The sequence below is a fragment of the Psittacula echo genome (genome assembly GCF_963264785.1).
Source record: "Psittacula echo genome assembly, chromosome: 7".
NCBI classification, from domain to species: Eukaryota; Metazoa; Chordata; class Aves; order Psittaciformes; family Psittacidae; genus Psittacula; species Psittacula echo.
The window spans coordinates 23,353,830-23,380,384 of NC_137740.1; the positions used below are offsets into that span (position 1 = coordinate 23,353,830).

Here is a 26,555-nt window from a genome sequence, read left to right on the forward strand (position 1 = left end):
ACTGCCCAACAAATTCAAAGTGTGAATTACTCAACTTTTTGACTATTATTCCCTATAGACACACTGATTATTTATTCTGGAGAGAAGAGCCCATGCATAACAAATAATGACTGTCTTTGTTGTTTTGAAAGCGAAAGGTTAATTCAGCCATGAACGAATAAAACCATATATAACTATAGCACAAATTATCCATCGATAAAATGCAATGGTAGTAAAGGAAGTTTCAAAGCACAAGAACTAGTGTAATATGGGTGACAAAGGTTCATCTTACACACATTGCTGTGGTGTGCAGCACTGTTACCTCCATTAGGTATTTCTGGGGATGAACACATTATGTCTTGGAGGCTTGCAATGTAACTTGAACATCTATAATTCTTGCTGAGGAGCATTAATGTATTATTAACAAGAGCAGGTGGGTAACTTCATTTACAGAGTGATAAGACTTGTTCTCTCTTGGGAAGGTTTGGACAGGTGCAAAGAAAACACTCAAGTGATTGTGGACAACAGCAGAACTGCCTCTGAACTACTGCATGTTGTCAGTACACAAAGCATTTTATTTTTTAAGTTTCTTAAAAGCAGCTATCAAAGAGAAAACAAAACACAAAACCATATCCATGTGAAAATGCTCTCCTGTGCCAGTAACACTGTAAAGCTATGGGAAGCAAAGAAGCAGGGGGAGATAGCCAGGTTGTAAAATGGAAAGATACACCTAGCAGCATATTCCAGGGATTAGGAGCAAACGTGGTTTCTATCCCCTGTAGCACAACAACAAAATGCCAATATTAGGGAGAAGTTTGTTTACCAACCCAGTAGCATTCATTATTAAAATATTAGCAGTGACTACCTTTGGAAAGGCTCTCACCACTCACATAAAAAAAAAAAAGCAGATGAAAACAACTATACGTACACCTTGGTGATAATATAAAGAATAAGACAGTGACCGACAACAGTCAAATGTCACCATCAACTCATCTCAAAAGCCTGGCACTGTGTGTCACTGAAAAGGCAGTTTGTGTACAGGCAGAAAACAATAAAAAACCATGTTTGAATATATAAGCAAAGGATAAAGCACAATAAAAGTAAAGTAGTATTATGTAAATCTGCCATAGCTGTCACAGTAATGCACCACCCTTTTCTGATCTCATCTCAGCAAGAAAACTAGAATAAAACTAAACTCCAGAAGTATAAACTGATTAAATGCAGAGAAGAGGGGGATTTACAAATGATATTTTTAAAAGATGAACTATTTGTTTTAGAAACAAAAGCAAGAAGAGATTATATGGATGTATAAAACAAATAGAATGGAAATTAACTAAGCTCCTCATGCGCCCTGTTACATAAGAAAACCAAGGGACAATTTAACATGAGAGGCAGCACATTTAACTGATTGTCAGGAGACCTTTTCTAGATGCTATATATAAATCAGTCTGTAGAATTCTCTACCACAAGATATTATACAGACAAATTTTTCCAGCAAGATTAAAAAAGGATTAGGTGTTTATATAAGGAAGAATAACATATGTAGCTGCATTAGTCAGGTTTAAAAATAACAGGAGTGAGCAATTATCATGCTTCAGGACACAAGCTGATCAACAGCAAGGATCAGGAAGATATTTTTCCCCTGATGGGACAGCACTGCAGATTTGGCCAGATAATAATCTCAACTTTCCAATGAAAATTTGTCTACAGCCACAGGAAGGATGCAGAATAGGATGAACAACTTGAAAAACAGTAATAAGAAAACCAAGGAAAAGGAGAGGATACTACAACAGGGATAATTGATAATGCATTCATTAATAAAATGTATCATGAGATTGCATGTGTTCTGTGTGACGTGCAGACAAAAGTACTGAAGGAATAACGGTTGCTGACAACCCCAAGCTGTGTGGTTCAGTTGATACGCTGGAGGGAAGGGATGCCATCCAGAGGGACCTTGACATGTTCAGAGGTGGGCCAGTGCCAACCTTATGAAGTTTAACCATGCCAAGTGCAAGGTCCTACACCTGGGTCAGAGCAATCCCATGCACAGCTGCAGGCTGGGCAGAGAAGAGATTCAGAGCAGCCCTGTGGAGAAGGACTTGGGGGTGTTGGTCGATGGGAAGCTTAATGTGACCCAGCAGTGTGTACTCACAGCCCAGAAAGCCAACCGTATCCTGGGCTGCATCAAGAGGAGCGTGACCAGCAGGTCGAAGGAGGTGATCCTGCCCCTCTACTCTGCTCTCGTGAGACCTCACTTGGAGTATTGTGTGCAGTTCTGGTGTCCTCAACATAAAAAGGACATGGAACTGTTGGAACAAGTCCAGAGGAGGGCCATGAGGATGATCAGGGGACTGGAGCACCTCCCATATGAAGATAAGCTGAGAAAGTTGGGGCTGTTCAGCGTGGAGAAGAGAAGGCTGCATGGAGACCTCATAGCAGCCTTCCAGTATCTGAAAGAGGACTACAAGAATGCTGGGGAGGGACTCTTCATCAGCGACTGTAGTGACAAGGGGTAACGGGTTCAAACTTAAGCAGGGGAAGTTTAGGTTAGATATAAGGAAGAAGTTCTTTACTGTGGGGTGGTGAGGCACTGGAATGGGTTGCCCAAAGAAGTGGAAAATGCTCCACCCCTGGCAGTGTTCAAGGCCAGGTTGGATGGAGCCTTGGGCAACATGGTTGAGGGTGAGGTGTCCCTACCCATGGTAGTGGGGCTGGAACTAGATGATCTCAAGGTCCTTTCCAACCCTAACTATTCTATGATTCTATAATAAAATTTCCAAGTCACTGGGAGTCTTAGTAAAAAAAATAATGAACAAGAGCTACTCGATAGCTGGGGAGAGCTACATCAGCTTTTCAGATTCTAATTCAGCAAGGTGTTTAGCATAGACACAACTGAGAGCAGAGCCACAGTATGCAAGCTGTCCACAGCAGACACTAATATAACTAAAGGGCATCCTAAGAGCCCCTCTTCAGGAATTAAAGAATAAAGGTCATAACCCTGTCTAAAGAACAACAATGCAATGGTGATAAACAATAAATATTATATGAAACAGGTCACCTGAGTCTATCAGGGTGTTTAATTAAATTACAGTTATCGGCTGCAGCCAGTGAAGTATATGGAGAAGTGATGGCCTCCAGCTACCTCAGAACGACTCAAGTAGCTGCATTTTTGTCTTGAGTCAGGAAGAAGGCAATAACCTTTGTGACCCTGGCTCTCTAGTCCCGCGGCACACAGCCAGTAAGCAGCCCAACATTTAAGAACACCTTTTGATAATACAACATACATACTAATTAGAAAAATTAATGGAAATGAGCTTTGTTGAAACTAGTAACAAACTTGAGAACTGGCTGCAATAATATCTAAAAAGAGTAATTATGACAAGTGATAAGGTATCAAGGTAGAACAAAGGGTCCAATGGGATGTGGTGGGAATAGTGGCATGACTGCTTCTTTTTAACATCTTTGTTAATGATCTGGAAGAAAAGTTAAACAGCACATTAATTACACTGAGCTACATTAAATTAGAAGGTGAAGTGAGGGCCAGGGAGGACAGAGAAATAACACAAAGGGTTGTGAGCAATTAGAAACTTGATAACACACATTCCTGTGAACTTTAGTACCAGAACTTGGAGAGTCAATTGAAGGGAATTAAAAACAGAAGAGCACGAAAAGTGATAAAAGGGCCAGAAGGACTGATTTGCAGAGAATGCATTAATTAAACTCGGCATACCTTGACTAAGCCATGATTTGGAGGTGAAAAATAGCACAAGTTGGTACACATTTAAATACTGTTAAACCAAGGATGACTGGAATGTGACCAGTGTTTAAAGCTATATATATTCCTAGCTTCCCTATATTAATTTCAGGGGAATTAGATAAAGTCAGGTTTACACCAAACACAAGAAAAATGTTCCTGCTGTTGAGGTCCACCACACAGACTGGATATACGCATCATTTGACTCGATGGTAGAGTTTGATGTAACGAACAAATCTGCTTTGGCAGAAAGACAGTGTGAACTTTATATAGCCTGTGAACAATATTACCCCAGAATAAAGATAGGGATGAGAATTTAGGGAGCATCCTAGTGACAGCCAATCACCCATTTATGCCTTCTGACACAAAATCCATGCAGTAACAGCTGGCATATCTAAGCCATCACATCACAGGCAAATGATAAAAAATTGAAGCAAACAACATATTACAGTAAGAAACGAATGGCAAATGGAAGGAAAAAATGTTAATCTTACATTAACAGATTTGAGCACAGGCAGTTTTTCACAAAGGGTGCCACAATGCCTCACACTAATGTAAATCAACATTTCTGTCTCCGCATTGGTGCTGATGCAGAATTAAGAATATGTACTTGCATGCTGTCAGCTCACATGGCTAGAAAGATCAGAGTTGTCCTAACCTGGCAGCATGACAGTAGCAGAGCAGTGCTTTGGAGAAGTAACAATCTTGCTGACTGCATAAAGATGAGGCTGAGCAGCCACGAGATCTCATCAAGCTTTGACCTTCACTTAGGCTGGGTGCGTTGTCTTGTATTCCATTTAGCAGTACTCTTAAAGAGCAAAGAGGCAGACAGTATTTCTAGAGATCCGATTATATCCTCGACTAGAAGCAAACCAAGGAAGGCAATCTGTATGTATCAGTCTTCCCATCATACACACACACACGGGGTTCCTATAAAAATTATTTTATTTACTTCAAAGATTGTGTTCCGGCTTTGCTATCTCATTTGCACTTGCTTCTTTGCCTCTTTCTTATCTTTTTTTTCTAATAGCCAGCAAACATGCATGAATCATATATTATCTGTAGTAACAACTCACTAACAACCCTACCCCAAAGAAGCAAAAGTTGGACTGCGCAACACAAGTATGAAGAGTGATTTAGCAATTCCTCTCTATCCTGCCATTGCAGGAGATTTTAAGGTCTTGATAATCACATATTTACACTGGTTCCTCAATTCCAGTGGCAGAGCAATGAGAAAATACGGTAGGTTTCCACAGCGCTACCAGGGCTCAACAGTGCAACAGTGGGGAACGGGATGCACTGAGACTGAGACACTGCCAGGACATAGTGTGTGTGTGTGGGAAGGGAAAAGCTGGTTTCTCGCCCACCTATGCGTCACAATGCCTACTTCTAGCCAGTTCCGTCTGCCTTCCTATTTGTTCAGTCAAATAATATTCATTATTAAAAATGACTTTTCCTAGATGTACATATCTATAAACAGCACAGATCTATCTGTATGTGAGAAGACACACTTACATACTTCCTCATCTCAATTTTCCTACCTTTCACGCCCTTCTATTCTTGCTCAATATTCCTCCCAGATACACTTGGAAATTGTCAAATGGCAATTAACAAACTGAACCTAGTTGTTTTAACTGCAGGCAAGAATTTTGGGGGGAAATGAGGAACAAGAAAAGAAAGGACAAGCACCAAGAGCTCTAATCTCTGTATGTATGCCTTGCGCTGTGCAATGTCTGCATTAGCAAAATCCACTTTATTCCCTTTGGTGGGACACAACCCCAACAAACGTGTTGCAAATGCTGGTCCATGTAGTGGTTAGTCTTGAGAAAGAGTATGTTTGCAACTACTGAAATTCTACTTTTCACACAACAGTAAATTTGAACATGTCTTTTCCTTCAGTGCACATGCAGAAGGTAGGAAGGCAAATTTCCTGAGCTTTACACGTCAGCCCCTTAAAATAAGTCCTTCACTGACCACTGCCACTGAAAAGACTACTTAAAAAATGTCTCGTCGAGGAAATGTTTGCTTAAGGCCATTATGCTGTTATGAATCAAAATTCCAGATGCTAAACAAATGCCAATTAGCAGTATTAAAAAAACAGATGCCTTGAGATGCCTTGTTCTGAGTGAGTACCACTGCCTGGTGTTTGAAAGGAAAAAAAAAATCAACTGCACAGAACATGCTGGAAGCCACTGTCCTATTGAGAAGGCAGCTTTTAAATAGCTTTTCTGAGAGGCAAACTTAAAAAGCTGTAAAAGCAACTTATTATGAAAGTCTCAGCATAATTTTTCATCGGTATGGAAAAAGGTTAAGCTGTCCCCTGCCTTAAGCTGCTTTCTGTTAGAAATCCAAGCAGTGAGTAGAAGGTATGGCACAGAGTCAGGGCCAAGAAAGAATAACTGAGACAGCACTACACAACAGCTGCCCATAGCCCTCCAACCTATACAGTAGGTGTTAATGTTTGGGAAAAAAACCCTCAAGTTCTTTTATTATTTCTCTCCTTTAGATGTAGAATAATTTAAAGATGACCTCACATACACAAATTCAAAGTCATTATAGACACCCCTTACATTCTTCACTTGAAGCCTTTCTCAGACCACTGATCCGAGACTTTCATGAGGTGCTCAAGTCATCTTACCTATTTCTGAGAGCTGGGAAATTCTTAATATAAATCAAAGGAAGAAACATGATTCCTCTCCATCTTATCATCCACCTATTAGATGTGTATCAATCCACAAAGTTAACAGCATATTTTGTTTCAGTAGTTTTGGCTTGAGCTCATCTGTATTCTTAAGTAATCGGACTTCTAATTGCAGCTTAACTCTCTTAAACAGATCAGAAGCTGGCATGTTTTAAAACAGGGTGATATCAGCCCCCACCTGCACTGCAACCTGCTACGGAGTAACAGCATATAAATGGGTTATTCACAGCAAAACCTATAACGCCAGAAGCTCGTCCCTATGAGAAAGACAGTAGGGTGCATTATGCTCCTGGGTATACAGGTGGCCAGGCAGACAAAGAAGCATAATACCAGCTACACATGGCACAAATAGCTTCTAGTTTTGGTTTGTTTTTTTTATTTTCCTGGTTTATGCCCAAGAAAGGCATACTGCTTCCTGAGCCTATTTGCCAGAGTCCTAAAAGCACAATATACTGCCAGGGGAAATGAGAAACATTCTGCAAGATTCTTCTGTGAAAGAGAGCAGGAGCTAAGAAGTATTAGAGAAAAACTGGAATTAGCATTAAAACATAGCTTAAAAGATAGTATCAATGTTCTAAAAGCTGTACAAAAATGAGAAACAAAAAAAAAATAAAGCATATAAAATAAACAATACAGACAGTAATCAAACACTTCTGATACATAGCTTGCAGTCATTAGGCAAAGACTATGACAGCGCATGTATACATCTAAAGGCAAGGGCAATTACTTATAGATGAGGACAAGAAGACAGAGAATTTCTTATAAATGAACAAGAGAATAGCTAGGACTTGAAGGCTCTTAGATTTCAGAAACCCTCCTGGAACTGTGTGGACTATGGGCTCAGCATAAAATTCTCGGAACTTGACATAACAGAATATTCTTGTGACGGCTTCACATGCAACCAGATCAAGACCCTTCTTCCCCCCTGCTCTAAGTACCACCCAGAAAACAGGTAATTGAAGTGACAGAGACAGTTCATAGATTCACAGAATAGGTAAGGTGGGAAGGCACCTCTGGAGATTATCTAATCCAAACACCTCTGCTCAAATCAAGATGATTAGAGCAAGATATTTAGGAAAGTGTCTAGTCTGATTCTATATTTAGAATATCCATCTCCAAGGATGGATACTTCACAACTTCTCCAGGCAACCTGTTCCAGTGCTTGACCACCCTCACAGTGAAAACAGGTTTTTCTTATGTTTAAGTGGAATGTCTTATATTTCAATTTGTGCTCACAGCCTCTGTCCAATAGCCTGGCTCTGTCATCTTTATTCCCTTCCATCAGGTATTTATATACATTGCTAAAATTTCCCTCAGAGCTTTCTCTTCCCAAGACTCAGCAATATATTCTGCTTTAACTGCTACTTCAGATATTTTTTGAACTAGAGGAAAACGTGATTCATGGTCTTTCAATAGACATTAGAAGTTCAAGTTATGTTCTGACAAGAAAGCCTTTACAAAAGAAATATTCTTCACAATGAGGTTAGTCAAACATCAGAAGAGGTCATCCAGCAAGGCTGTGCAATCTGCATACGTGGAGGTTTTCAACACCTGACTGGAGAATGCCGTGAGGAACCTGATATAAGTTGGTCCAGCTCTGAAGAGGGGGATACATCAGAGATTTACAGAGGTTCCTTCCAATCTATATTATTCTATGACGCTGAAAAGGGAACGAGTATGGAAACCCAGTATAGTCACTGCTTCCTTGGTCCCTTTGTCAATTCCAATAAATTATGACAGGTTGCTTTAAACACCATATATCCTGTACACTCTGACCAACCTTAATCCTTTTATAATTCTGATGGCTCTTATGAAATCCTTGGCTGTTTTTAAATTGTATTTTTAAAATGACACAATATAGGATTTAATAAAAAAACAATATTCACAGACATTTGTATCCAAAGTGAGGTAGGAAGTGTGCTTAAAAGTGCTATCTAAAGCAAAGCAAGAACACATACACTAAGGTACCAAAATGTACTTATGTCCATAGAAAATATACAAACAACTCCAATGTTCACTAGATAATTCTCCTGGTTTTCCCAGGTTTTAAAGTAGGCAGATTACTTGCCAAAAATAGAGGCATAAAAATATTTGCAATATTCAAATTAGATATTTTGAAATACAAACAAATATTGTTGAAAAATTACTGAGCACCTTACTTCAACATGAAGCATTTGCCCTCAGCCTAATAATAGAAAGGCCTTTGTGCTCTTGAATACACTGAGCAAAGACTGACATAAGGAAAAAAATTCAGACTCTAACTGAAAAAGTGTCATGCAGACTCATGGCCAAACTCACACCAAAAACTGAAGACCTAAAGATCAATTAACACAAATGCAGAACTTCCATCAGCTTCTGAATAAACTAAAAAGCCATTTCAATATACCTCATCGTCATGAGGGAAAACCAGCATGCTATCACCAAACTAAAGGAACATTTTTCCTAGTCAAAATTGAATATATAATACAATCCCTGGTGACAACTTCAAAAATATTTATATAGGTCACTGCCCACATTAACATTGAAGTTTCACTATTTGCAACTTTAGATCAAGGCAATGAAAATAAGCAAGTTATGGATCTATCAGAAATCTCATTGATAATACATGACAATTGCTAGCAATACCTCTTGGTCAACTGGAAATATAACTAAATACTCTTTTTTTACTTTTCTTCTCCCCATTCCACCCCCACCCCCACAGCTCAGCTGTACACTGATATTTTAATCTCTTCCTTCTATTCAATGAGAAAAATTCTTCCTTTGCAGGAAAGGCACACTTACTGGCACTTTGAAAGGGGAAGTATTCGAAGCATCCATGGAGTTGGTTTTCTCAGAGGTGCTGGTCCCAGAGATGCTCCGTCTGCGAGGAGATCTCTCTGCTGGGACCTCTGAGGAAGAGAAGAAAAAGAAGGTGAATGGGTGTTGGGGGGTGGGGAATAATCAGGTTTTATGCTGTATAGGACAGATGCCTCAGCAAAGTTTCAAGTGCATTACTTAACTGCTAAATTACACTCACCTATTTCTCTATATACTATTTACTTACTAAATTACAATGGCATTTCCACAGACAAATTCAAAGTTGTGAATCTGACTTGACTGTAGGCAATAGGCAATTAAAATAAAAAATGCTGGTAAAGATAATACTGAAACATATCAAGTGCTCTATTACTGTTTGTGGGATTGTATTCAGAGAACTTTTTCTTTTCCCCCTTTTTTTTTTTTTTTTTTTTTTTTTTTTTACATAAGCAATGCAGTAACTAACAGATAACTAAAATCAAAACACAAGGAAGCTCAATCTTAGTCACAGCTGAACACAATTTTACAAAGGTCAAAGTTCGGTCTTACATGATCCCACAACTTGCTCAAACCATGCAACCAGCAGAAGGCTCATAACTGCTTGGGTTATATGACATATATATCTCTGCAGATAAAAAAAATAGGTCAACTTCTCATACTGGCAATATGACCTTACTAAGATACGACTTTGGCATCTTAAATCCATGCAGGCTGATCTGATGAGCACAAATATTAATAAAAGACACAAAATCTTTTTCTCGTATAAATACTAGAATAGCAGCATAATAAAGCATACACACTTAATGTCTACACAAACACACACATACTGTACATATATGCATTTTTATATATATAGCTAGATACATGTGCATACAGATACCTTTATCACAACTGCTGCCCATCTCCAGGTCAATTGCAGACTTAAAGGAATCCAGCTTCACAAAACATCCCCCAACACAGGGAGAGAAAAAAATCACTTCCTAGCAGAAAGTCCATTGTTATCTTCTGAATCTTAAAGAAAAGGAGTAAGCCGTGACTCCAGACAGTGACATTTTGACTCCTGCCGTTTTCCTTTCAAGAGGCAGATGCAGCTTAAACTTCCATTTCTGGCTGCCTGGCCCTGGGGATCCGTGCTACTTCCACTTAAGAGAAAGCCGGGTCTCTCTGTTCCCCCTCCCTTCCCACAGCTTGCAGGGAGCAAGCGAGCAAGCAAAAAAGAAACACACAGGACTGCAGCTATTCAATCAATCGCTCCGACTGCACATCCTCATTAGTTACTTTCAGGCTATTAACAGACGCCCAACTGCCGGCTTCCCTCCGCTACAGAAAATTTCACTGTATATCCTGATTCAGAGCAGCAAAAAAGGTTTACAGAGATAGACAGCCAGCTGGTGCCACAAGAGCAGTGTTTTCTTCAAAATAACCAAGGGAAAAAAAAGAGAAAAGCCTTCTTCGGGGATAACATTACTTGTGATGTCTTTGCGTACCGGATTTTGATTTCACCAGTTAGAATACGTATCTCCCATGGATGCTTGAAGAACGACAAAATGGAGCATACTGAGTGAGAGCTAAGAAATCTGGACTCTGCAGTGATAGTGTGTCGTACTGTAGAAATTTATCTTTTAAAAAACCAAATGGCTAATATTCAGCCTCTTGATCTGCTTGTAACCACTAATGGGGAAAGAACCGCTAAGAGCAAGAACAGCCTCTTGAACTGGGCAATCAAAGTCTAACAGACAGTGTAGCTACCCCTAAAAAAGGGACAGGGCACAGCCGCTCGCTGCTGACCATGGGGACAATGCACAAGCCCTACTCTCTCCAACGAAGTAAATCATGGTCTGTCAAAGCTTGCAATTACTGTGATAGAACAATACCACTTTTGGGGAGATTTCTCCTTCAGCTGATGAGCAGCATCAGGCTCTTTTTCTTACAGCTAAGGAGGCATCGCCTGTTCCAGCCATGGAGGGTAAGTCCCTGTCAGGGCACCTTTAGAGAACAAAGTGCTTGGAGCAGGGCCAGTGCTAGACCAAGGGTTTTGAGTAACTGTCAGTGTCACTGCCTCAGGAACCTTTGCAGAGGTTGCAAGTTTTATCTAGTTGCACTCTTTTATACCGCCAGCCTCTTCCCCCTGCCTCAGTGAAAGGAAACTTATTTTCTGCAGCACCTGTAAGTACTGCTCTCCCAAAGAGAGCTCTATTAAGTAGGATTTAAATGATTGCTTGTGCTGTTCTCACTGTAAATGCAATGAAAGCAAATGGGAGTAATATATGCACTTGAAACTGGGGACTAAAGCAAGCACCTTTTATTTTACATTGAATAGTAATGTGCAACGTTAATAGGTTTGGCTTTCTCCACTTCTCACACAGGAAATCACATCAAAGCTGCTACAGTAATTTAACACAGTCTGTTAACTTTGCTGAGTCATAAATGAAAACAGGATCCTGAATTCCCCACTCTTTTCATCAATAGGTTCTGCAGGAGGAGCAGTTTAGGAAAAAGTTAAGTTTACACCAAATAGAGTTGAAAAGCTACAACAAAGAGCATGCTTGGCTCCCTTGCCTTCACTCATCCCCCACATCTACCCAGCAGCAATTCAAGGTCTCTGCAAATAAACCACCAACTCATTTTATATCAGTCCTGATTTACATCATCAAAATGAGTTTTCTCCCATTCTCAGACCATCACAGAAATGTATCAGTTGGGGCAGGAAAAATGAACTATTCAAAAGGTGCCCACAATGAACTAAAACTACACTTCCCTCTCTTCTCCTTGCAGAAAACCCAAGAGCAAACAACAAGCTCAGTCCCCAGGAAAAAGAAGGCCTAGATATAGCAAAACTGTCAAGATATGTTAACTGGAAATCAAAAGCTAAAGCAACCTGCTATGATGCCTGTAGAACAGTAGCTCTGCTGAGTCGTGTAAAAATAAAAATCTATGCTGTCACTACTACCAGGCAAAAAAATTAGACAGTTCCCTCCCCTGCTCACAAGTAATGCTAGAGGCTACTCCTGCATAATCTTCACCTGCTGTAAAAATCAAGGCACCTCTCATCGGCTTAGTATTAAATTACAACTGCTTTCTTCATTGCTCACTCCCAGGGACCAACACTACAGATAGATCATATTGTTTCTATGGATAATCTGAAATCCTTTTCATCCACTCTCAATTTCTGGGAAGAAAAGGGTGGGTGGGGGGGGAAGAGGCAGATAGATCTTCCCATTTTTAACCTTAATCAAATAATCCATTGAATGAGTAGCAAAGATCCCTGTGAGCTACTTCTGATTTATCATCTCATGTATTGGTGATATGCAGTGATATTTATGTAAACAAATATTTACACAAATAAATATTTACACACTGCATAGAAAGTCAGTTACAAATTAGCCAAGTCAGTTGCTCAGCAATGGCAGATGCCTCTGAAGAGGGAACTGCCCAAGGACATAATGAAGGTAGGTCTCTTTTCACAGCATATTGCGCCATTCTCTACCCTCTCCAACACCAAGACTTGTTTTGTTGGCCAGAAGGAAGGTCTGTGTAAGGCAGGTGCCACTTACTACTGTGAGTAGTGGTGATGACTGCTCTCCTTTGAAGGCAACTGTCTCTGCCACAATGGCATAGCCTGAATGGCTTCCAGTAAGTATGTGGTGCTCAGATTCAATCTGAATTTCCTATTGTTGGCTGTTCTGGCAATTTCAAAACCAAAATCTTGCTGTTGTGGGAATCTGTATTGTACTGTGTTCTCCCAGAACAGGCTGTGTTCTGCCAGGACAAGCAAGAACATCTGCAGACAACGAGTTCCTGCTTACGAACTCCAGGTCGTGACTATAAAGCCTACTATAAAGACCTACCCAGAGATGCAAAAAACCAAGTAAGCACATTAGCAAGCACAACTCCCATCTGTCATTACTCTGAAGGGGCTGATACTAGCCTCTGTCACAGATAAAACCACATCAGATTATCTGCTCCAGGCTGATAGGTCCTACATTTCTATGGTAAAGTTCTCAGCCTGGTCATGTTTTGTATACCAGGCTTTTATAAATTGTGACTTTTAGCAGCTCATAATAATCAATCAATCAATCAAATGTCACAATCAATAATCAAAGTCTCAATTTTATCAGTTGTGACTTTTAGCAGTTCATAATAACAAATGACTTAGCACTGACTGATTATCGGCTCTGACATGCAAGAAAGATTTGGATCTCTGAAAGGCTACATCTACCATCCACTGGGGAGAAAAAAAATAAATAATTGTACTATTGACAAAACCCCAATTAATATTTCTTTTCCAAGACACAGATTTTGTTGAGGGAAAAAAAAAAAATCCTCAAATTCATTCTCCAAATATCTTTATTTGATGTCTTTGTGTTGTCTTTATTAGGAAAGTGGCAGACTGCTGGTGTATATTATCTACTTGTTAAGAAAATAAAAGATATATTAAGATTCAGGGATTGAGACTTCCTTTTGTCTTCTCTGCACACATCCTGAGATGATGGTACCTTGGTCTACAAGTACAGGGGACAGAGAATATGATGCATGAAAAGAATCAATTCATTCTGCCTCTCAAGTCTAGATTAATTACAGGCTTTGGGAAAATATAAAACCAGTTCAATACTACCAACTACCTCTCTAGAACCAAGCGTTCCCAAAGACTGCCTCTCAGGTGCACTTGAATTAAAAAGTCACCAGCTGAAACAAAACAAAGCCCCACCCAAATATTTTCAGCCTCTTTATATAGGTACCTAAGCACTCCCCAAGAGAGAATGGTAATTGCTGCTGGTCAGAGCATTAGCTGAACAATCAAGCAGTCCTGCAATCTGCCTCTTGTCTGAAAGAAGGATCAATAAGCTACACATACCATGCCCCTTTTTTTATGCAAAATTTGTTGTTGTTGTTTTAAACCTGGTAGTACTCATGCAGCAATAGTTACCACAGTGGACACATAATCTAAATATTTACCTTTTATCTATGCCATTTTACAAATCCATCTGCCTGGACAGGTTAGTATATATTTCAAACGTCATAATGCCTAGAGGCCTCTTAAGAGAATGCAGCAAGACTAGACTGAGTACTGAACAGGCACCATTTCTGCTCCAAAGAGTTTACAGCCTTAACTTGAAACAAGACATTATTAAAGTGTGATAAACCCTTCAGGGGTGGCAGGAGGGAACAAGTACATTAAGAAAATAAGACATGCAAATTAAGTAAGATACCCTTTATGGGCCTCCAGGTAATTCTTTATTTTTAAAATAAATTTATACTAAACTAATTATCCCCAGATAAATAACTGAATCCTAGGGGGTGAAAATAAAAGGGGAAAGATTTGGAAAAATACCCCCTTAGTTATTGCAGAGTTGTAAGAATGGGAAAAGACAAGTGGTTCTCTCAAAGAGGACAAACAGAAGAGACCCTACTGGGGATGTGGCAACAGACTAGAAAGGACTCAAGGCCTCCTTCAGCACTATTTTCTACTCTGTCAGAAAGCCTTACAGATTAACTACAAAATAAACACAGAATAAAAAACTTTAGCACTTGACTTTATGTGACTTAATATTTCTTTTACAAACATACGTAAAGAAATAATGGGCTGGAATCTAAGCTTGGAAGAGTTGGAGCACTTATAGGTTTGCTGTTGGCAGCTAGTTTGTGAAGATGTTATTCACAGATGTTACCACCAGTTGAGTGGTTTACTAGAGAGACAAGCAGAGATTCAATATTTGTTTCATGGACAACAGGAACTACTGAGCTTGTTTCTTACTTTACAAAGACAGTACACTAAAACTCTTAGCTTGTAGAGCAGGAAAACAAGCCAAAACAGAGATACTGCCTTTCTACTCTGCTACATTTTTATTGACTATTTTCATTGCGAGTTGCTGATGAAAGTGCTTGTTTGACCCTGATGGTTTTATCTCCTCTTATATGCGTATACTAAAAAGATAAAACCAACCCAGAAACAAAACCCCCAAAACCTAACACATATATATGTCATTATAAAAAATGGTTTATGCGTGAATGAAAGTGGGAAAGTTCAGACGGGCTAATTCAAGTCCTTTCATTCTAAATAAACTACTGTGTGAGCCCATTAAAAAAGTAGTATCCAATTTACTTTTAAAGTCTTTCAAAATAAGTAAGAATTTCAACAAGTACAGAAATTCAACACACTCCAAGGCAGTTTATGATCTATCCACAGCTTATATGTTTGTTAACATTGTGGCATTCACAACTCTGATAAAAGATGGAAGAGACTACTTTTCTGTCATTGTTTCTTTAGGTTTACTGCAGAGTACTCATGTGACGCACTAATGAGAGAGAGATCTCATTGGGTGCAGTCAGTAATTACTTATGTTTTATTGTACCCTGCTGAAAATACATACCAGCTGACAAAACTAGAGATGGTAATAAAAAGCAGAAAGATAGCAAGCATCAGAAAATGCGTAAGGAGGAAGAAGTATCTGAACAGCATCTTTCAGTTGAGTATTACTTAGTGAAATAGGAAGCCTCATACAAAAATAAATAAAAACATCAGTGTTTTATCTTGGAGTAAGCATTCTCTCTCAGTTTGCTCACTTGGGGAGAATTCACACTTGGGCCCAATTCACAGACTGTTAAAAAAATTTAATTAAATGCTTATGTAACAAGCTTAGGGTAAAAGTCCTGAAATTCAAGTTCATGTACTGACTAAAATACATTATTGAAATTCTACAAGGTATAACTTAAAGGAGAAAACTGAAATTTGCAGTGATAGCTTTTCCATATTTATCAAGACTAGTAGATGGGGAAAAAAAGCCACAAGAAGATACATCAGAGAGAATGCCACGAAGTCACAGTATACTGAAGTGCATAAAAGCTACCAAGCCTGGAAGGGGAAATAAAAAGGAAACTCTGCACAGCTCACTGGCTATAGAACTCCATCATCAAACAACCGCTAGATACCAATTATGATCAAAACCTCTCCCAGTCCATTAGCAGGGATTTTAAAAGAAGATACTGTGCTTTTCTAGGGATTGGGTCGATCAGACAATTCTTGCAAGATGATCTGGGTAAATATCAAAGATTTTTAATTTGCAGACAGATAATTTGGTTGGTATTAGACACTTGCATTGTGCTGGCATATAAAAAAAGGTGTGATTTCAATTAGTGCCCAGTTCAGAAGGTGCATAGCAAGGAACCTAAATCACAGTATGCTAGAGATTGGAAGGGACCTCAAAAGATCATCCAGTCCAATCCCCCTGCCAGAGCAGGAACACCTAGATAAGGTCACACAGGAATGTGTCCAGGCGGGTTTTGAATGTCTCCAGAGAAGGAGACTCCACAACCTCCCTGGGCAGCCTGTTCCAGTGTTCTGTCACCCTCACTGAGAAGAAGTTTCTTCTCAAGTTTAAGTGGAACCTCTTGTGTTCCAGTTTGTACCCATAAATGACATAAATGACAGTTTAAATCACTTAAAAGGCATCCAAGTCATTGATTCCTAAAGGACTTTACAGTCTGAAAGACAAGACCTAACATGCAAAGCAGATGAATACACAGAGAAGGCTGGGAGAAAGGGCAAGAATATCACAGGAGATAACAATTTTTGGCTTTCAAGTACTGACTTCTACAATTTCTTTCTGCAGAACACTCTGAGGAAACTGTATGTGGCCTTTAGTGAGTACAACATCAGCTGTTATTAGACTGATGAGGAATGAACCCTCTAGCTCTGCAAACATGAGTCAGAAATGAAACACATGCACATCCATGAACTGTTCAGCATATCCTCTGTATCATACACGTGGCCATACAAAATTTGGAATAATTGCCTCTTTTTAAACTTTAGAGGCATCAGCCTCTGAAGCCTCCTTTAATGGTTGACTCTACACAGAGCAACACAAATTGCCTGGACAACTGTGCCAACAGAAAAGCAGACACAGGGAGCTACTGCACATGACCTGGAGATGTTGATGTCCTTGTTAGTCCCTAATGATCTTGGACTGCCCCTGCTAATTCAAATTACCTTGTGTTTGCTGCAGAGAGATTGCACACAGACAATTAACACAGATCAGCTGATGCATGGTAACTTGTAATTTGTTTAGAGGTTTATGACTTAGACACACATTAGTATAACATCAGTATTTATTATCCTCATTATTAAACAACAGCCTTGAGCCACAGCTTTCAAAACCAATCTTTCTACTCTCCGTGAAAGGGCTGTAAATCAAAGCATTCTCTAAAATGTGATCCTTTGCTCTGGTTGTTAGGATATTCTCAGAAGTGACTGGCTCTTGTATGCACCAAAGCTAAACAGCTCTTCCCTATTTTTCTCAATGGGGCCAGAAGGCTGCTCTAAGTTTCAGTACCTCTTACTCACTATGGCAGGATTTTGCCCCGAGCAATAATTATTATTCTTATAGGGACACAAAAAGTCCCAATGCACTGTAGACATCCAAGGGAGTTCACTAAACCTTAAATATGGCCTCAGCATTTAGACACTATGTGGGAACTGGTATCTCTTTAAGGTAAAAGAAATAAAAGAGTTCTGGGGTGAGATTTAGGAGGATCTCTTGGTTTGTAGCAAAATGTGAATGGAGGCATACATGTAAGGGGGGAAAAAGAGCAGTGTATTGAAGAACAGCACTGGCACCCAGCCCGTGTGTACTCTTGTCCCTGTTTACATCTGGTGTAATGCTCCCAAAGAAGGCCATAGCACATGAAGTATTATCAAATTGAAATAGACTCTGTGGGAGTACCTTACTTTCCTCAACCATTCTGTATTTTTCTGGACCCACAAAGTAATGGAACTTCTTGCAATAGAGAGAAGAGTGTAAACTCCATCTACTGGAAAGAGCACAGCTATACCATGTACCTGCCTGTGGTCTGGATGGAGGACAACAAAATTGGTGAAAAATAATATTTGGATTGGCTGTCACCCTCTTGACTGGCAGACAAAGATCCATAATGGTGACTGTGGTATCTTGGGGGCAGGGAAAGGAAAGATATTACTGCATATATTATACAAACATTTTAAATAGTCCATGAAAGGAAAAGGGGCACACATATCAAGCAGTCCATCTGAGCAATTCAGTACCCAGAAATCATCAAAATAGAAAGACAACAGACTGTATCCTGAGAACAACAGAAACTATTAAGGAGGGAGATTGAATGATTTGTGGAGATGGGATTAAAAGAAAAACAAAACAAAACCCCAACAGTTTGACATAGCAACAACTCAAAGGGAAAGACAAAACAATAACCGGCTTCTGTGTGTGAATTCTTTTTAAAATATTTTCAACCCCTTAGAGGTATTTATACTGAACTTCTAATAAACGAGTAGTTTCAATTTACTAACTGAATGCTGTTAAACTGATGTGTAAGTATCCAGACACAGACTACAGGATTATTTGTGCTTCCTAGACTTCATTTCTAGGCTAGAGAAGTACCTGATCCCTTGGCTGAAATTCTTAATCTAAATGAGTCTAAACATTTCTCTCAAGAAGAAGAACTTTGAGCAGTCTTCTCTGATTTGTCTTACCACCATCACACAGTTGAGAAGTTGTAGGCAAGCTGACAGAAATGACTGGAAGTAGAATGAACACAGCAATCAGCTCATCAAATGGCACAGAGAAGAAAAACAGACCAGTAACATTGCTTAATCCAGGAAGGATTTTCTGCATGGCACATGCCCATTTATAATTTGACCTTTGCCCAATGCGTTTGCAGCTATTTCAAAGAGATTGTAACCAAGTTTAATTAACAACTGCATACCACTTAAAAGCATTTACAAAGAAATAACATCAGGTAACTGAAGGACTGAAGAAATTAAACGCCACTGTAAGTAGTAAAGGCTTCCCAGGAAAGTGTAAAAAAAAAAAAAAAGAAAGAAAGAAAAAGTTAAAAATACAGTTAGTACCCTACCGTACCAAGAAACGAGAGAAGGCTTTTCTCATCTTCTGTGCTGCTATCCAGCCATTCGGCCGCATCACCAGGAGAAAGAAGACTCATTCTCCAGCCAGAAAACTTTTCCATACAGAATACAATAAGTGAACGAAGCAGGGTAGGAAGGGTGGGGAGGAGCTGCTGGTCTTGGGATTCCAGTACTCCAGTTATTGCCTACACTGACAACATGAGAACGTGGTCCTGCCCTGTTCTCTCAACCCTACATCTGAGAGCCCATACTGACAAAGCAGGCATGGGTGGGAACAGTAAGTGGGATCTGTACTTGTTGTCCCTTTGTGTCAGGTTTCGGTCCAAGCAGCAACAGAAAGAAGGCAAAAAAGGGGAGCAGGTAAAAGAGAGGTTTTAAAATCCAAAAGAGGTAGCAGGTTATAATAGAATCAGTTTAAATAAAAAGGAGAAATACATCTCAGTGCTGAAGAGGCTTAAATAAGTCAGCACAATAGCTCATCAGCTAAGTGTAATATATTCCTATTATTCCTTATATTGTTGGCTTTGTTTGAAGGCTCAGGTATTATGCTTTATGCTAAAAGAAAAAACAGCAAGCTTAGAGGCAATTTAAATAACCTTCCCATTACTGAAGAGCCTGCATTCCCCTGTTTACAAGCCCCTTCCTGCTCCGGCTATTATAACAGCATCCCAGCCTTTCTTACAATGAATTTGTTCATGCAATGGCAGGTTGATCAATCTGTGAATAGGAAGCTCCCACCCCTCCCTCTCCCCTCCTCCTGCATGGCGGCGGCATTGATCGGCAATAATGGAATCTGCTTCTGCCAACAGCAGCATTAGAGAGAGTGGGGAACTGCTCCCCTTCATCAGCACGAAGCAGCAGTCATAGCCCCGCTGCGCTTCAGCCTCGACTGCAACAGGGCAAATGAGAGAGAGGCAAGGGGAGAGCAGTGTTCTTAGGGGTTCAAAGAAGTCATCAACACTAACGTCAGTTATTTATTGAAAAAAAAAGAAAAATTATTGGGAAATAATTCTGCTCTGTCTAGACAGCAAGCTTGCTCTGCACAGCTTTGCAATGAAGACTTGTCATTGTGACTTTATGAAGGGTCACATTTAATTGCACAGGATTTATAGCATATGATTTATTCTACACAAAAGAGCATTTTACAGGTTTACACATGCACAAACAGAGATGAATCCTGGTAAGTGAGGAACTCCTGGGCCCCACAAATCAAAATTGCCTTTGTCCTCAGGGGATGGAGCTGATGCTGTGATCAAACTACACTCTTTAAAGAGACAGCCACCTTTTGTTCACCATTTTCTGAACCTCTTTATTTTAAATAATTTATACAGTTGCCAATTCTTATTACAAACAAGGACACTTGCTGACCACTGACTAAACCCCAAGCCAAAAGAGCAACAGCAAAACTGTTAGATCAGCAAAGCAAAGAATTAGATACCAGCCCACAAATGAAGAGAAAAAAGAGGCTATCAAGTCCCAGCAGGGAAGAAAATTCCAATTACTAAGACAAACTGTAGCAAGTATTGTTTGTGCAGGACAGATATTTTCATAAAACACCTGCCAAGCAGGGCAGATGCCACACAATATTCACAATTAGCGACGAACACAGGACAGACAGTTCAGGAGGGACATACCACGGCAGCATGGAAGACTTAGCAGAGCAGTTGTGTTCACACTGAAAAAGCACATGCCTCTACCCCCAGTATGAACAGAGGGATAAAAAAACCACAACAAACCAACAACCCAGAAACATTTCCTACATAATATAAAATCCAGTGACAGAAAGACGTTGGATATATTTCCGTCTATGTAAAAAATACCTGATCTGTTGACAAAATGAGCTTTTGCAACACACCCCGATTAGAAATCCAGGAGATGTAGAACAGGCATTGACATTTACGAACATGCAATCCATCATATTAAAAGTAGAAATAATTATTACAATCATCTAACCTGACTTGAAACACCTTTAGAACACCACCCAATGATACTCCTCCATTCATTGCATTATTTCTAGTTGAACAATGACACGTCTTCCAGAAAAAAAGGACATCCAATTATAAACAAACATGAAGAGCCCATTTGTTCCCTTGTTAAGTTGTTCCAATGGTTAACTCCACTTGTGCTTAGTGATTTGCTCCTTAGTTCCAAGAATGGATCTCCCAACCACAGGGCACTTGTTGACATTTGCATGCTTTGATACTCTCCATTATCAAGCTCTAGTATCAGAAAGGTCTTCCCTGTTTACAACCTTTGAATACCTAGTTTCAAACAATCACTTCAAAAGTACCTTGAAATTCCTCTGTAGCATTAGATTTTATTTTTTAAGCCTTGTGCTGTGCAAGAGAACCAGAGACTAAACTTGCTGCACAACTGTAGCAGGGATGTAGTGCTGCTCTCCCACCAAAGTTTGCCATCAGCAGAGGAAACACCATGAATAACTTCTTAAATTTGTCTTTCCCCATTTTGAAGCAGGTCTTGTGTTCTAGAGCTTACAAAAAACTTTCAAAAAGTCTTGTCCAAATTTTCCAGGAAAACCAGTTTTTGAGATAAGCTGCAAAGGAGCACGAGAGGAATATTCAAAACATGACTTATTTTCGTGCTGTGAGACCTACCTAAGGTGGAATGCTGAACCAATGCAAATATAGACACAAATTGCTCTGTCAACCAGAGTGGAAGTATGCAAAACGTGAACGTATAGAAAGGTGGGGGAGGTCAGCAAAGTAGTAATTTAAAAAAAACCCCAAAACAAAACTCCAAACAAACCAATAAACCAACCCACCACTTCCCCCCCAAAAAACCCCAACCCAAACAAACAACAAAAAAACCCCACAACCAGTCAAAAAACCAACAAAACAAAACAAAAAACCAGGAGTAAGAAGCAGCTAATCTCAGTCTTAAGAGACCGCTGTACTCCAAAATTAGCAGCAGTAGCCGTACAGAATATCAGGTGAAAACATGAGAAAATGCCTTTGAAGTGTTTGGGTTCATGTTCTTCGCCCCTGAGTTCCAAAAGCAGATGAGCCCACAAGTCTGAAAATTAAACCAAGCCATTGTGTTTTGGAACCTCTTACATAAACGAGTGATTTAAAACTTGTATACATCCCCAACTGGTAATTCTTTGCATTATCAGCAAATGAGCTTCTGCTCTTTTCTGCAGTTGTCAGAAACGTCACCCTCCTACAGTTCTGATTTTGAAACCTGTGAAGCTCGGCAGCTTTGCTATCCTGTGGATTTAAAAATTAGCATTCTTGATAAGTGAAACTACACAGAAGCATGAGTGCTCAGATTTTTCTACGGCAATTTTAGTAAATGATAATTCATAATATATGCAAATAATAGAGCACAGATGCCTTCTGAAGTGGATGCTTTGTAAGCACAAAATTGCAGTAGTATTATAAATCATAATGTATTAATGTTCTCTGCATGAGGCACTTACAAGAAAAGGAAAAATGGATCTTGCATTAGGGACAGACTCACGGACTGATGGATGGATACCGCTATAGTCAGTAGATGCTGTCTTCACAGCAATATACATTAGATATTATATGCCTGTTATTCTTATTAAAATGTTCTACAGTTAATTTAGGAGTGAATAAAGGCAAGATATTTGAGCACTTGAAAAATTAAATGCTCCCTTCAAAACAGGAGCATAAAACAGTGAGTAGGGAGAGGGCAAACTTTTTCACAAGAAGCAAGCAGGCAGAAACATTTAGAATAGCTTGATCAGGTTGCAGCAGTACAAGCCATGATAAACATCCACTTCTCCAACTCCAGGATCAATGTCATATGTACCAGACAAAACTACCATCATCTATACCTGTGCGTTAGGAAATACGAAAAGTTATCTGAGTAATTTTGCCCCAGAAAAATGCAAAGCAGTAATACCTGTCCAATCCTATCCAATGCCACTACATAGAACAAGCAAGCCAGCTTTAAAAGGTTTCCCAGATATCTAAAAATGTTAATTCTACATGCAAAAGGCTGTTTCCTGCATTACATAATTTTAAATCCCTATCTATAATGCAAGTTGTTTTGCTTTGAGAAGCAGTATATATAACAGCCTTCTAAACACACTATAATCTAGTTCAAGAGCATCCAGGTGGACAAGGCTGAGTAACTCATTGTGTATTATGGAATCATAGTGGAAGGATGCACAGTTATTATGTGACATAGATAACTTTTTGGTTTCAGCTACATAAGCAAAACCAATGTGCACTACCATGACACAATGCTACAAACAAGCTATGAGCAGGACAACAGAATCATTCTGTTGCAATGTTAAGTCAATAGCAGATTTACGTCAGACACAAGGAGATGTAGATAGCACTGTTGAAGCACGGCAAAGTACACAGAAAGCCCTTTTTATCAGAAAAAAAATACTGATGGACACTCAGGTCTCTTTCTAAGCCTGTCCATTCTGTTGTGCAAAGTGAAACCATGCTGATGAAGTACCAGCCTACACAACACATTATCATCTAGTATTTTATCCTTTCAGATTGCTTAATGAAGTTATTTTAGCACGTTCAGTGATCTTTAGCACTCACTCTCAATAGCTCTCATCCAGCTGAAAATTATAACCTCTACATGCCACAGCACTGATGCAATATTACCTTTTACCAGGATAATAGTTCTCTTTACTTTCAAAAGTGAACAGCACTAGCCTTCCAAACCCAGCTGAGATCAGAGACGTTAACCTAGTGGTTACTCAGAAGGGAGGCAGAGCAAAGAATTTCCTAAATAATAACTGCTGGAGCAGTGAGGAATCAAGGGGCAGCAAAAGCTGTGCCTGCTGACAGGCTGTGAAGATAAATAGGGACAGAAAGGCTCAAAATGAGGGTGAGAAAAACAAACCTTGAAATTCTCTAGTATATAATGATACAAGCAAGAGCTCTGTTGTACAAGTGACATTTTAAATAATGTCAGGAAGCTATTTCCACACTTAGTCTTGACAAGGCACTGAAGACAAACAGGACAGCAACTGAAATAAAAATTTAAACTAAACCCAAAGGAACTAGCCTTTATAAAGCTCTTCCATGCCCACTGAGCCTCCCTAGCAAAATCATCTGGCCTCCTGGCTGACTAATCATACTTCACCTTTATGGAAAACAAGGAGCAAGCCCCTACCACAAACACTTCAAAAATAGCTAAATAAATAAGACTAGTCATGGGCCTCTCAGACAAAATTCTGTCATTTTACTTGGACACAAAGAATGACACTTAGCAGCACAGAAGTTGGCTTCTACTTTCATTGCAATATAAGGATACATTTAACTGCCTATATGAATCTAATCAATGGTTCAAAATCTTTTCCATAATAGCAAGCTATGTCTTATGAGACCTCCCATTACACTGAGTTTCCTTGGTGCATCTGAACTATTTTGAGTATACACAATATTTTAGAATTATAGACACGCTTTTCAGGTTAAAGAAAAAAAAGCTGTTGAAGCTTAGGAAGATACTTGCTAAGGAGATGAATTTTAAACTACTTTAATAAAATGTATTCATTTTCTTTTCCATAATATTTTCCTCCTTATCATTGTAACACAACATAAAAAAGGTAGCCTTTTTTTAGAAGAACATCTGCCCCAGTTCCCTCTCTAGATCCCAATATTGTGTTTTCCTGGCAAAACTGATATGAGACTGTAACGTTGTATGGGCTGGAGGTTAATCCTTTATGCTGCTGACTGTACCTGCCTACAAAACTGAGTTTTGTTGAATTTAAGACTAAACACCCCTGTACCTTTTTCCTCCAGGATGTATTATTAAAGAGATGCCTGAGGAGAGTCACATCATTAGTTGAAGATCAACAGACTGAGACATGTACCTGCACCCACGCCACAGAGAATGTCCAGGATTGTGTAAGGAAAGAAATATGCCTCTATTTGGAGGCCAAGGAGGTAAACACAGAAGAAGGAACCATCATGTTCCTCATAAGCAAGAAAGATGCAGTCTTAAAAGATGTTTAAGAGAATTACTGCAATTGAAAACCAGGCAAATTACTGTGATTTTCAGTTCTTGGACATGTTAAGCCTAAGTAAGCCAGTTCCAAAAATCAGAAGAACTAGGAATAGGAAAGTTTTACTACTATAGGTCAAACCATCCTGTTGTTGTTATCCACTTTTCCATGGAAAAACACTTTGCCTACATTACAAAACAGTGACCTAACCAGAAGCACCAAGAACTCTGACACAAGTATTTCTGCTGGGGAGAACTGCTGGATTTTAAGAACTTCACTGATGAAGCAACCATGGGTTTTTCCCCATTTCCACACCAACCTAATTACATTTTTTGTACTCAAACCAACTTGAGGTAAACTCAGCATAGCCAAGGGATTTGTCTAAGTTATGCTGCTAGCAGTATGGTAGTTTGTAAGTATCTATTAATGACTACTGTAAAAACATTAAGCTAATTTAATTCCAAATTATGGCCAAGATGTTATTTACAGAGTCATCCACTCTGGAGTGCCTTTCCAAACTGTGAAGCATATGCCTCATGTAAACAGACATCTTGTATTAAAGTATGAATACATCCAGCTATATATTTAACGAGCAGTATGTAAAGCCTACTTAATTTCTGATGCTAGTATTCACATGATGACTTTTTTCCCCAAGAATGTGTTCATGAAGAATAGCTTCTATATTCTTTTGCTCTGACCAAAGCCATTCAGTGTTCAAAACTAACAGCAGACTGGAAATGTCCTGAAAACACAGAGCTGTAAAAACTAAACAAGCCCCACACTTTCCCAGATTTGCCAAGCACAAAATTTGAAGTGGCAGCTTGAAATGAATTGAGTCTCAAGTACTTCAATTTAAAAAAGGATTTCTGAGCTAGCATCTTTGCTAGAAATGTTATTTTAGTGTTACTTTAACGCTAAGACTGAAAAAAAAAAAGAAGCCCTGACAGGTGCCAAAACTTCAAGAATGGATAGAAAACATGAAAAAGATCAACATTCGGGGTCTGACTCTTGCCCACCAAGCCCAGTTGTATCACCTGCTTCACAAATCTAAAGATCCAGCCCAGAAGTCCAAGAGCTCTTCCATCTTTTACTGCAGTATGAAAGACGAATAGGGAGTGATTTTTGAACTTCGATACTGTACAGACTGAAATCACCAGTGTCTCAAGTGATACCAGCATCACACTGTTTTCTGAACACGAATTTCCAAGAAATGCAAACTTCAAATATATGCATAGCTTAAGCATTACCAAGACAAAAGTTAACACGAAAAAAAACAATTTTTGTAGAGCTACTGGAAGGAAAACAGCAAAAACCAAATACAAATATTTGCTGACAAAAAAAAAAAAAAAATACAACAAGGTGGGGGAAGGGGAGGGGAGAGCAAAAAGCACAGCTTCCTCCTTCTGTCCCTCACACCTGCGTCTCCTAGTAGCAGTCCAAGAAAAATCAACCTTCCCAAGCAAGGAATCCT

The 26,555-nt window shown here is 39.3% G+C and overlaps 1 protein-coding gene across 1 annotated transcript in view; it reads right to left on the reverse strand.

Moving 5' to 3' along the window:
- RASAL2 (RAS protein activator like 2) overlaps positions 1-26,555 on the reverse strand; it is a gene marked incomplete at both ends in the record, with an annotated part of 181,649 nt that overhangs the window by 41,496 nt on the left and 113,598 nt on the right. The window contains one exon of the mRNA XM_080623042.1: positions 9,216-9,322. Within this exon, the coding sequence (XP_080479168.1) occupies positions 9,216-9,322 (107 nt within the window). The remainder of the gene's footprint in view (positions 1-9,215; positions 9,323-26,555) is intronic.